At 57.9% G+C, this 12,371-nt stretch overlaps 1 protein-coding gene across 12 annotated transcripts in view; it reads left to right on the forward strand.

Moving 5' to 3' along the window:
• The window catches only part of PTPRS (protein tyrosine phosphatase receptor type S), a 96,149-nt gene that overhangs the window by 69,848 nt on the left and 13,930 nt on the right, over positions 1-12,371 (forward strand). For 7 of the 12 annotated variants that reach the window (XM_072947891.1, XM_072947895.1, XM_072947897.1 and 4 more), the window contains exons 11-16: positions 4,631-4,936; positions 6,245-6,438; positions 8,621-8,738; positions 10,207-10,815; positions 11,259-11,356; positions 11,561-11,814. In XM_072947891.1, the coding sequence (XP_072803992.1) occupies positions 4,631-4,936; positions 6,245-6,438; positions 8,621-8,738; positions 10,207-10,815; positions 11,259-11,356; positions 11,561-11,814 (1,579 nt within the window). The remainder of the gene's footprint in view (positions 1-4,630; positions 4,937-6,244; positions 6,439-8,620; positions 8,739-10,206; positions 10,816-11,258; positions 11,357-11,560; positions 11,815-12,371) is intronic. The other 5 variants (XM_072947902.1, XM_072947900.1, XM_072947901.1 and 2 more) reach the window with 2 other exon arrangements.

A 12,371-nucleotide genomic window follows, 5' to 3' on the forward strand; every position in this document is an offset into this window, starting at 1 on the left:
CATTCCACAGGCGTTTTGAGGGGTCCGTGAGGCTGTCCCAGCTCGCGCCCCATCCTTCCCAGAGAGCAGAGGGCGCAGAGACGCTTCCCTCCCCAGATGGCCCTTGGCTGGGGCGGGGGGAGTGAGGTTCTGGGGGGAGCTCAGGGTTCCCCAAACACAGGGCTCTCGAATTCCTGAAGTTCTTCGCTGTGCCTGCCTGGCCCCCCCTGTCACAGAAAGTCCCCCTTTGACCAGAACACTGCAGCTGGCTCTGGGCCACACCGTGGCCCCGCCCCACCCCGCCCTCTCTGCCTGCTCTGAGCTCAGGCCCTAAGCAGGCCTCCCCTCCCGCAGCCTCCCTGCCTCCCCCTCCTCCCTCTGCTCGGTCCTCTCTGCTCAGCCTGGCCCGCGTGGCAGCCGCCGCGGCCCTCCTCTTCTCCTCACCTCCTGCTCAGTCAGTCTCGGGGCAGCCACCCCAGGCCTTGTTCCAGAAGCCGACTTGGTGTCCAGACCTTCAAGCCCCCCTGGGCGTGTGTACACAGGGGGTCACGGGTCAGTCGAGAGTAAGAGCAACCCGGGCCGGGGTGTCTGAGCTGCTGGGATCAAGGGCCTCGGAGACACAGCACCCCCCTCTCCCTGCCACCCCCGGCCCCCTACCCTCCTCCCCCTACCTGCCGGGGCCAAGCCGAGCGCCCCGCAGCTCCAGGCGTGTTTGTGCGTGAGGCGATCAGTGAGGGTGTCCTGTGGCTTGGGCGGCCACGTGAGAGACCGGCACAGGTGCCGCAAAGGTGAGTACGCGCTGGTCTCCAGCGGGTTCACAAAAACGGCCCACCCTGCGTGTCCCCTAGCCTGTGCCCCATGTGTCTCTGGGCTGTGCAGACAGTCCGGAGCCCAAATTCAGCCCCCTCAACTCTGTTGCTGCCAAGAGGCATGCCTGGCCAGGAACCAGGAATCGGAACCCCGCCCCTGCACACACACATCTCTGTGCGCATTTACGCCCACCCCACCTCCTCCGAGATATCACGCAGGTTGGGCCGGATTGTGAAGGAGACGGCCTCCAAGGTCGTCAAGAAAGCGGCTTTGGCCCAGCCACGTGAACCTCTGGGGCGGCCCAGGACAGGGAGTGAGGGAGAAGGGACTCCCCACTTCGCAACCCGAGACGGGAGGGGACCGAGAGAACTGGCAGTCAAGACTCAGGGCCAGGCGTATCCCCCCCGGGGAGTGCGGGCTTCTTAGGCTGAACTCAAGGGTAGGTGGAGGCCAGACCACTCAGCCGTGGGTCTCCCCAGACACCGTCCCACCTTCCCGCCTCGTCAGTGCCAGCCCGGAAGTGCGGCATGCCCACACTGGGGCCTGAGCAGGGCTGTGCGCCAGCTTGCATCCGGAGACCCACCCAGAGCTCGGTCTGGCCTTGTAGCTCAGCGCTCCGCCATTCCCTCCCTCGTAAGAAAGTCTTTTAAGTTAGCAGTTGAAGAGTGGAAGGTAGGTAACCAGACTGGGAGTTTTCTGGAAGGCGTCTTTCTTTCTTTTATTATGGTTTTTCTCATCATCATCACCATCATCATTGTTTCTTCTTTTATTATGGTTTTGGTTTTATTTTATCCCCCCTTTTTTTCAGCGAATCCATTCCTTCTGGCACATTCCTCGATTGGTTTTTCTTCCTGCCTGATTCCCCCCAGCTACTTTTGGTTGGGGTGGCTGGTCAAGAAATGGGGGTGAGGACCCCTAAGTGTCTGCTTTCAGAATCCAGAACTCCAGTGTTTCACTTGAAGTGAGGCTAGAGAGTCATTCTGGTTGCAGTAAGCCATTGGAATAGCCTCTGGAGTCAGGTAGCCTAGAGGTTTTAACAGCAGGGGCCTCTGATTCATCTCTGGGTCCTAGAACCTACTGTGGGGTGTGCATGTAGTAAATCCTCTGTAGACGCATACTCAGTGAATAAATAGGGCTGGCATGATGGTGAAGGTTCTGTGTGCCTTAACCTCAAGCAAGGCCAGTGACCTCTCTGAGCTTCCTTCCAGGCGAGGTGGGCTCTAGGGTCATGGGCATTTGAGGGGGTGTGGCTTCACCCATCCTCAACTGGCCTGAGCTGATGAAGGCACAGGCTGAGGCCTGAATTCCCAGCCTCAAGCAAGGCAGCCCATAGACAGCAGCTGAGCCCAGCTTCAAATCCTGGCTCTCGCCACAGGCCCTTGGGCAGGCCACTTGCCTTTTCTGGGCCTCTGTTTCCTCACCTGTAAAATGGGAGGTGAGCATCCAGGATGAGTGGGGCCTGGCACCCAGTAGGTACACTACCAACGATGAAAGAATGCCAGGCAAACCAGGGGAGCTTTGAAAGTCGTTTCACTGCCTATAACATGGTGTAGGGGTAGGAGGTACTAGTTCTGGCCACCAAGGGGGGTCGTTCGAATTAAACAAGGCATAGCCAGTGAGCTGCATTTTGAGTCTGTAGAGGGCCTAGGGTGCTAGTGTGCAGAATGTGCACAGAATATGAGGTTTACTGTCAGTAATGCTCAGAACACAGGGCCTGGCCCTTAGTGGGCACTCAACATGCGGAGACTATTACTGACGGTCCATAAGGCCCTTACCACACACGGTGCTTAATGTGTAGGAAGATAACACTGTTATTTAACAAAGCGCTTGGTGTGCTGCCTGGCACACAGTAGGTGTTCCATAAACGCAGCTGCTGTTTTCAGTCTAAACTGGATCAGCACGGTGCTGGACATACAGTCGGCACTCCATGAATGAAAGCTCTTAGTAGTTTGTAACAAGCTTAACCTGGTGTCGGGCACACAGTAGGTCTCTGAAACACGGAGGCTGTGATTATTATCTGCAGCCCTTGGCATGGTGCCTGGCATATGTTATTGTCCAGTAAGTGGCACTTTAAAGATGTTGGCCTGGTGCTCTGCACATAGTAGGTGCTCAGCTGGGAGCCACTGTCAATCTGGAAGGGCCTAGCATGGTTTCAGGCACGCAGTTTTTGCTCAAAACATGGAGCTGTCATCTGCAAGTTTCTTGGCACTGTGTAAATAGTAGGTGCTTAGTAAGAACTATTACCTTTTTAATATAAGGTCATTTGCACATAGTAGGTGCTTAATATGTGGGGACTACTGTTATCCAGTAATAACAGGGCCTGACACATAGTAGGTGCTTAATACATGGGGACTACTACTGTTATCCAATAAAGCTCTTAGCAGAGTGACACATAGTAGGTGCTTTAAATGGGGAGGCTATTGCTGTTACCCAGTAAAACCAGTGCCTGACACACAGTAGGTGCTTAAAAATGGGACCTATTAATGTTTGACAGGGCCCTCAGTACAGTACCTAGCACATAGTAGGTTCTTAATATGTGGGAACTGTTACTCTTTTTCGATAAAGCCTCCAGCACAGGGCTGGCACACAGGTGCTGGTATGTGGGGACTAGTGCTGTTAGCTCATAAAGGCCTCAGCACGGTGCCTGGCATGCACTTTTATCTTCAGGGGGCTATTACGATGACCAGCCCACAGTAGGTGCTCAGTAAATGAGCCTTGCTGTTGATCTGTATTGGGCTTAGTGTGGTGCTAGGTGCACAGTAGGGGCTCCAAACAGAAGAACTATGATCTGTAAAACCTATGGCACACAGTAGGTGCTAAATATGTACCTACCTGTATCTGTAAAGCCCTGGCCGGGTGCCAACACAGTAGGTGCCCAATACACAGGGACTTTTACTATTACTGTATACAGCCTTTGGCATGCTGACTGGCACACAGTAGGTGCTCAAGACACAAGCATTATTTTCTTTGCAGGTAAGGGCAAGGGGGTGGTCCTGGTTGAAGTAACCACTGTGTGCCCTCCAGGGTCCCTGGCAGTACAGGTATTCAGTAAATAGGTGCTCTTATTGTTAACCTAGAAAGTGCTCAGTGATGTGCCTAGCAGATAGTAAGTGCCCAATAAATGGGGCTTGCACTGCCCTTCCCCTGGCACACAGCTGATAGTCAGGAAACCAGTGTTTACTATTACTCCATTCCTGGTGCTGTACCTGGCACACAGTAGGTGTTCTGTATTAAGTATACTTACTGTAATTCTTTGAAGCCCTTGGCATGGTGTTTGGCATGTAGAAGGGGCTCAATAGATGCTTTTCTGTTACCCTGTAAAGCCTCTGGCACCATGCCCGGCACATAGGTGCCCAATAAATGAGGCTTTTGTTGCCATTCTTCTGGCACAGTGCCTAGCACACAGTAGGTGCTCAAGTAAGTACATTTGCCCTTATTCTGTGACGCCCTTGGCACCATGCCTGGCACATAGTAGGTGCCAGTAAATGGGGCTTTTACTGCTCTTCTGCTTGGCATGATGCATGGCACACACGTCTGTGCTCCATGGGGACCGTGGCTACCCTCTACCTAAGACCTACTGTGTGCCAAGTGCAGCCCTGTACCATGAGTGCAGCGTTCTTGGCCAGCCTTCCCGGCCACCATCCCCACCCACCTGCCCACCCGCCCATTTCACCTTTGGTTGACACCCGCTTCTTTTGGGTTCGACTTCTCTTTGGTTTGGTTCTGTTTTGTTTGTTATCATCTTCTTTTTTATTTTCTCTTTCCCATCTTTTGTTTCCCCACCCCCTCCCCACCCATCCCGCCTCCCTTCCCCACCCCCACGTTCTCCCCCCTCCAATAGAACCGTCAGCCCCCCCTCAAGACGTTAAATGTGTCAGCACGCGCTCCACGGCCATTTTGGTAAGTTGGCGCCCGCCGCCGCCGGAAACGCACAACGGGGCCCTGGTGAGCTATAGCGTCCGCTACCGACCGCTGGGCTCGGAGGACCCGCAACCCAAGGAGGTGAACGGCATCCCCCCGACCACCACTCAGATCCTGCTGGAGGCGTTGGACAAGTGGACGGAGTACCGCATCACGGCTGTCGCTCACACAGAGGTGGGACCAGGGCCCGAGAGCTCGCCCGTGGTCGTCCGCACCGACGAGGACGGTAAGCACCGGCCCTGTCCTGGGGACCCCGCAGGCCCCAGCCTGGGCCCCACTTTGGAGCCTTCTGTCCCTGAAAGATGGGGCTGGCTGGTGGTCAAAAGGTAGAAGCCACAAGCAGGAGAGGGAGGCACGCAGCAGGCAGCCTCCCCAAGCCACCCCTGGCTCCTTGATCTCGGGACTCTCCATTCTAGACCTTTCTGGGCTGCATTCTCTCTCTGAGCCTTGGGCCTGGGAAGTTAAGCTGGCAGCCCTAAATTTTGGTCCAGTGGTGGAAACCATGGAAACGGAGTGTAAGCAACAGCAAGCAGCACTTGCAGCAAGATTATGGTCCCTGGTGCCCGAGACCCGGTTTTTAGACTCTTGGGATAATGTCGGGGTTTGGAGCTGCTTGGGACTGAGCCATGCTACCTAGAAAGGAGTTAGATTGCCCGCTGATAACGGTTAGCAAGCAGCTCACTGGGGGACGGAGACTGATTTGTAAGCACCGGCCAATTTCTGTGGTGTAAATATTCCCACTGTGGCTGATTTTGAGGTAGAAAGTTTCAAGGCGCTGGTCACGCAGTAGAAGCCGAGGGCATGGGGAGACATGAAGCAAGCGGCTTCCCCAGTAAGATTCCAACCTCTTAGTCCCAGGAACCTAGACCAATTGCTTTCTCAGCCATTGGCCTGGAAGGTTCGGTTGGCAGCCCCACATTTTGTCCTGAGCGTGGGGAAGAAATGAGGCCGGTCTTCATGCCAGACCTTGGGGTTGGGGAGGGGGTGGCGGGGGTGGCAAGGGCGGCAAGGGCTCTGAGCTGGGGACAGGCTTAGAAAAAGGCCCAGTGCAAAGTGGGCTGGCTGCACACTGGAATGTATAGGAGTTTGCAGCTGAACTGGGTTAACATCCCAGCTTTGCCTCTTAATAACCCTGTTGGAATCCTTAATAACCCATGGAATCCACTCTTTGTGCCTCAGTTTCCCCACCTATATATAAAGTGAGCATAAGAGCTCCTATCTGGAAGGGGTGCTGTGAGGATAGAGGCAGTGTGGATAAAGCTCTTAGCTGGGGCATGCGCGGCCCTGGCAGGCGGCTAGGCTCCGGGGGACCTAAGTTGCCCGTGTCTAAGTGGGGTATGCCGTCAGGGGCCCCTCCCGGGCTGTGGGAGGCCTGAAGGAGGTACTCCCTCCCGGCCTGTGGCGAGCGCTCAGAGCGCGCAGTTAACCTGCAGTCCCTTGGCACCCAGGCATCGGGCAGTGGCGCTGCCCGGGGCGGGGCTGGGCGCCCCAGTAACGGCCCCGCCCGCCCCTCCCCTCCCCTCCCCCCCGCCAGTGCCCAGCGCGCCGCCGCGGAAGGTGGAGGCGGAGGCGCTCAACGCCACGGCCATTCGCGTGCTGTGGCGCTCGCCCGCGCCCGGCCGGCAGCACGGCCAGATCCGCGGCTACCAGGTCCACTACGTGCGCATGGAGGGCGCTGAGGCCCGAGGGCCGCCGCGCATCAAGGACATCATGCTGGCCGATGCCCAGGTGGGCGTGGCTCGGGGCGGGGCCTGGGTTTGGGGCGGGGCCTGGGCCCCTGCGCTCCTGCCCCCTCTCTGCTTCTCTCTTTCTTTCTCTCTGGCTACTCCGCTCACCTCCTCCTCTCTCCCCTGCCGCCTCCTCCCGCGCTCAGTGGGAGATGGACGACACAGCTGAATATGTAAGTAGTGCCACTGCCAGTGCTTTTCCCTCGGGCCGTGCAGTGCTGTGACACCCCCGCCCCTGCACGCCCCTTGTAAAAGGGTCTCCTCCCCTGGGCCCCCGATGCGCACGCACTTACCTCTTGGACCTCGAAGCCTCAGTTTTGCATCAGGTAAATGGGCACCTGCTGGGTCCCCAGAGGTATCCATTAGCCCTCTTACCTGAATGGCCGCTTGGACTCCATTGGCCTCATGCCTCCGCACTTCCCTTCCCCAGCCTTGCTGCGGTCTTCTCCCCAACATCCTTGCCCAAGCTGTCCCACAGCCCGGAAGGCCTTTCCTACAGCCTCCTCTGTTGGACCCAGGCCTGGCAGATCAGAACAGTCACTTTCCGGCCTTTTGGTCACCCAGCACAGCCCTCCCTGACCTCTAAATTTCTCTCTCAGGCCAAAAAGTATCCTTTCATTTGGGCCTGGCATGATGAGAGGGGTCAGTGGGCCCCAGGTGGCAAAGGAGGTGTGCAGGACCACTGTTTCCACCCCTCCAAGCTTTCTTGGGAGGCCCTGAAGCAGAGTCAGGATTGCTGTGTGACTTCGGGCAAGTTGCTGCTTCTCTCTGGGCTGTCTTTCTGCCCCTAAAATGGAGGCCACAGGCTCTTCTGAGAGCCCTAAGTCTGATGTGGCCCCACCCACTCCTGTAGTTCTGCCTCTTCCGCACCCCGAGTCTGGGGGGAAGGTTCCCACGGGGCTCCGGCTCAGTCCCTCCCACCCACCAAGACCCTGGGAAGACTGAATGGGAGGCTCAGGGGCAGGAGACCCTCTGTTCATGCATCCTGTCCCCCCACCTTGTGCTCCTGACCTGGGGCCACCTCGCAGTTCCCAGGCATGCTGGGTGTGTGGGTGTGCGGGTGTGCATGCGTGGGGACATGGGCACACGTGTGACTGTGTGAGGATCGGGAGCTTTGTCACTCGCTGAACAAGCAGTAATTTACTGAGCACCTGCTATACGTAGAGCCTGTGTTAGGTGCTGCGGGCGCGATGGTGACCGAGACAGGCCTGTGCCTGCCTTCCTAGGGGTCACGGTCCAGGGGACAGGGATGCTTTAATTGGAAAAAAGCACACATTCAGGCCTAGTTCCAGCTCTGGTGGAGATGGGGCAGAGGCAGTGGTGTAAATGAACCGTCAGCTGTCCGGTGGGGAGCACAGTCCTGACTGGTAGCATCTGCCGTTTTCCAGGGTGTAGCTACTCCCACCGTGTCGATTTCAAGCCACCCACCAGATTTGTGGTAGCTCGTCATTGCAGAGTGTTTCTGTCACACAGATACAAGAGACAGAATAATCTGGAGACATAACTAACAGTAAAGGTGGCAAAATAACTAGGAAGGGTTGGGTTGGAACACTTGTTACCTTTGTTTTTACTATTATTTGATCATTTGTATAGTTTAATTTTTAGTAACAGTTGTATTTAGTAACTGGCTCACAGATTTTCTAAAAATTTAACTGTGGGCTTCTGAGAGTTGTTGTAAGGAATCTCTAGCACACCAGTGGGTATAGTGGAGGCTGGAGGGACAGCCAGTGCAAAGGCCCTGAGGCAGGACTGTGGCTGGTGTTTAGGAGGAATAGAGAGGAGGCCTATGTGGCTGGAGCAGAGTGAGCGAGGGAGAAGGGGAGGGCAGGCGGGTGGGGCAAGTTGTGTAGGGCCTTGGGGGTGGAGTGGAGGGCTACGAGCAAGAGAGTTCGGACCTGACTCAGGTGCTCACAGGCGCCCTCTGGTGGTCACTTTAGGGAGGCCAGATGGGAGCGAGTGTGGGAAAGGAAGGGACTGTGCTTGTCCAGGGGGAGCCGTGACAGGTGTCAGGCCACGTGTGCCCATCTCAGCCTCAACGTGTTACATGTTGGGATCTGTGCATGAGCTCAGGTGCACATCTCTGCCCGTGGACTGGGCCCTGCGTCCCCCTTGCTTGTCCCTAGCATGGGGAGGAGGGTGGGCAGCCCTGGTTGCATCACTGACCCCTCCACCCCTGCCTGCAGGAGATGGTCATCACAAACCTGCAGCCTGAGACTGCCTATTCCATCACGGTAGCCGCCTACACCATGAAAGGCGATGGCGCTCGCAGCAAACCCAAGGTGGTAGTGACCAAAGGAGCAGGTAGGTGACCCTCCTATGCCCTTGGCCCCCAGAGTGTCCCTGCAGAGTTCCAGAGCCCACGTGGGGAGAGGGTGCATCGGGCAGGAGAAACAGGGAGAGCAGCGGTGTAGGGGCTACTCGAGAGGGTGTTCAGACCCAGCATGGTCCAGCCCCACTCAGCTCCAGCCAGACGGAAACCTTTAACAGCCGACTCTGCCTCCTGTTCCCTCTGCCCGGATACTCTTCTCCGGGCTGGCTGTCTCCTCAGCATCCTCTGGGTCTTTGTTTAGTCTGCACCTCCTCGGGGAGCCTTCCCCACCCACCCCCATCCCACAGTCTGGGCCAGGTGTCCTCTCTGCGTCCCTTCTGCCTGACAGCACCCCTTGCTTCCCCCATCCCAGCTCTGATCACCCCAAGTGGGTTGTCATTTCAGGATGGTGTGCCGCCTCCCCGCTGCACCAGGAGCTGCCCCTGCTGGCAGCCTTGCCTCAGTTTCCCCTTCTGGCCCCTCCGGGTCCCTCCCATCAGTCACAAGAGGCTGTTTTTCCCCCAGCCATACTTAGCTGAGTGAGGAGAGAGAGAGTCAGCCATGGAAATGTAAAGAGGTCTTCCAGGCAGAGGGCACAGCCCAGAGACTCAAGGGGGAGGCACAAGCTTGGTGTGTTCAAGGAGCAAAGAAGGACCCTTGTGGCCTCTGTCCACTTCCTGCACCCTTCGTGCTGCACCTCTGACAATATAGCCTGATGTTCAGGGCCTCCCAGCTGGACACAGCACTCCTCCACACTGCTGCCAGCCCCTGCCTGTACTGTTCCCTTCGCCTGCCTAGTCTGTCCTCCAGCCTCCAGCACCCACGTCACCTCCTCCAGGACTCCTGCTTCCCAGGATTGCTCCCTCCTTTCTCAGGCACATTGCATAAGAAGTCATGCTTGCTAAGCAGAACCTGCTGTGTACACTAATGATTTCATAGCCTATTCCATTAAAGGTCCTGATAAGGCTTGCAGTGGAGAAACATGGTTTCACGTGTAGCCAGAATTCTCAGGACCTTGACACATTGATTACTACCTAAACGGTTGAGAACCATGGGGTAGAGGCAGGGTTTTGGACACTCTCACAGTCCATGGATACTAATCATGTACCAGCAGGAGGCAAAGGGCGAATAAATAACTCAAGGAGGAAGTACATAGATGAGGGCCTGCCATGATGTCTGTGGATGTTTTCCTTTATTGGGTCCTCTGAGTCCCCTGCTTCCTCTCCATTCCTTGCACTCACCCAGCACGATTCCACCTCAGGGCCTTTGCACTGGCTGGTCCCTCTTCCTGAATCACTGTTCCTTCCAGACCTCCCTGCAACTCCCTCCCTTTCCTCCTTCAAGTCTTTGCTTCTGAGTGAGGCCTTCCCAAGACTACTTTTGAAAATTGTAACCCCACTGTGTGCTCCCAGGCTGGGGTTTGGTCCTGTGGCCCTAACACTTGTCCCGTGTCTCCTGCAGTGCTGGGCCGCCCCACCCTGTCGGTGCAGCAGACCCCCGAGGGCAGCCTGCTGGCACGCTGGGAGCCCCCAGCCGGCACCTCCGAGGACCAGGTGCTGGGCTACCGCCTGCAGTTCGGCCGCGAGGACTCGTCACCGCTGGCCACACTAGAGTTCCCGCCCACCGAGGACCACTACACAGCATCAGGCGTACACAAGGGGGCCACGTATGTGTTCCGGCTGGCGGCCCGGAGCCGAGGCGGCCTGGGCGAGGAGGCGGCTGAGGTCCTGAGCATCCCAGAGGACACCCCCCGCGGCCACCCGCAGATCCTCGAGGCGGCCGGCAACGCCTCAGCCGGCACCGTCCTACTCCGCTGGCTGCCGCCCGTGCCTGCCGAGCGCAACGGGGCCATTGTCAAGTACACGGTGGCCGTGCGGGAGGCCGGCGCCCTGGGCCCCGCCCGAGAGACCGAGCTGCCGGCGGCGGCCGAGCCGGGCGCCGAGAACGTGCTCACGCTGCAGGGCCTCAAGCCCGACACGGCCTATGACCTCCAAGTGCGGGCCCACACGCGCCGGGGCCCCGGCCCCTACAGCCCCCCCGTCCGCTACCGGACGTTCCTGCGGGACCAAGGTAGGCGCGCGGTGACCCCCGCACCAGAGCCGGGCCGGGCCTCGCGCCCGCCCCCACCCCAGCCCCCTCCCTCTCCCCCGCCCAGGTAAGTGGTCACTTTTCTGCTTCCTCGTGGACACTCCAGGCAAGTCCAGACCCCGAGGCTCCGGTGTTGGCAAAGGTGGGACGTGCCTCGGTGGCACCGCCGCCCCCACCGCCGCCCCCCCACCCGTCCCCCTTCCCTCTTCCACCTCCGCCTTCTCTCTGCAGCTGCGCCGTCTCCCGCAGCAGGGACTTGGGACAGGGCCAGGCAGGGCCGGGCCAGGGCCAGGCAGTAAGGCCATGGGCACAGCGGACGACAGGGAGCGCCTGGGCCGCCCCACCCCACCCCGTCCGCCCATGCTGCCCCCAGCGCTCACGGCGCCTCTCTTCTGCTCTCTCCCGCTCGCCGCTGCCTGGCACAGTCTCACCCAAGAACTTTAAGGTGAAGATGATCATGAAGACGTCGGTCCTGCTCAGCTGGGAGTTCCCCGACAACTACAACTCCCCGACGCCCTACAAGGTGCGGCCTCCCACTGAGTCAGGAGCGGGCTCAGCCGGGGTCAGGGCTTAGGCTGGAGTCTGGGCCTGGTCCGGGGGCTGGGCTGCACTGTGCTCACAGCTGAGTGGGCTCAGGCTTCAGCTGGCATTAGGGCTCCGCCTGGGGTCACAGTTGGTGGGACTGAGGCTCAGCCCTGAGCCCCGCTGAGCCAACCCTGGCCCACAGATCCAGTACAATGGGCTCACGCTGGATGTGGACGGCCGCACCACCAAGAAGCTCATCACGCACCTCAAGCCCAACACCTTCTACAACTTCGTGCTGACCAACCGCGGCAGCAGCCTGGGCGGCCTCCAGCAGACAGTCACCGCCTGGACTGCCTTCAACCTGCTCAGCTCCAAGCCCAGCGTGACCCCCAAGCCTGACTCTGACGGCTTCATTGTGGTGTATCTGCCCGATGGCCAGAGCCCCGTGCCTGTCCAGTACGTTCAGCCCACCCCAGGGATTTTGCACACCACCATTAGCCAGCTGTGTGACTGGGGCTAGCCGCTTGACCTCTCTGTGCCTCAGTTTTCCCACCTGTGAAATAGAGATCACAACCTATCTCGAGTAGTTGCCCTGAAGATCCAGTGCTGCTCTTAGGTGTCATCGCTAAATGTGGCCTTATGTCTGCTCCTCCAGCATTCCTTGACACTCCCATGTGCCTGACCTTCTACTGGTTCTGGGTTCCCAGACTGTTGAAGAGACAGCTGGAAACAGACACTCTCAGCTCCAATGGTGTGGCAGTGAGAGGCACCAGAGTCACTAGTGAGAGAGGAAGACTCTGGGAAGCAGAGAAAATCAAGGGTTACAAGAATGTGTGGGCATGGGAGCTGGGGCTTTGAAGGATGTATAAGAGTTTGAGAACTATACATTTGACCCTTGAACTGCATGGATCCACTTATATTCAGATTTTTTTCAACAAATACTTGATCCATGGTTGGTTGAATCCACAAATGGAGGACCACAGACACAGAGGGCCAACTGTACTTACACATGG

Source organism: Vicugna pacos, chromosome 22 (assembly GCF_048564905.1).
Source record: "Vicugna pacos chromosome 22, VicPac4, whole genome shotgun sequence".
NCBI classification, from domain to species: domain Eukaryota; kingdom Metazoa; phylum Chordata; class Mammalia; order Artiodactyla; family Camelidae; genus Vicugna; species Vicugna pacos.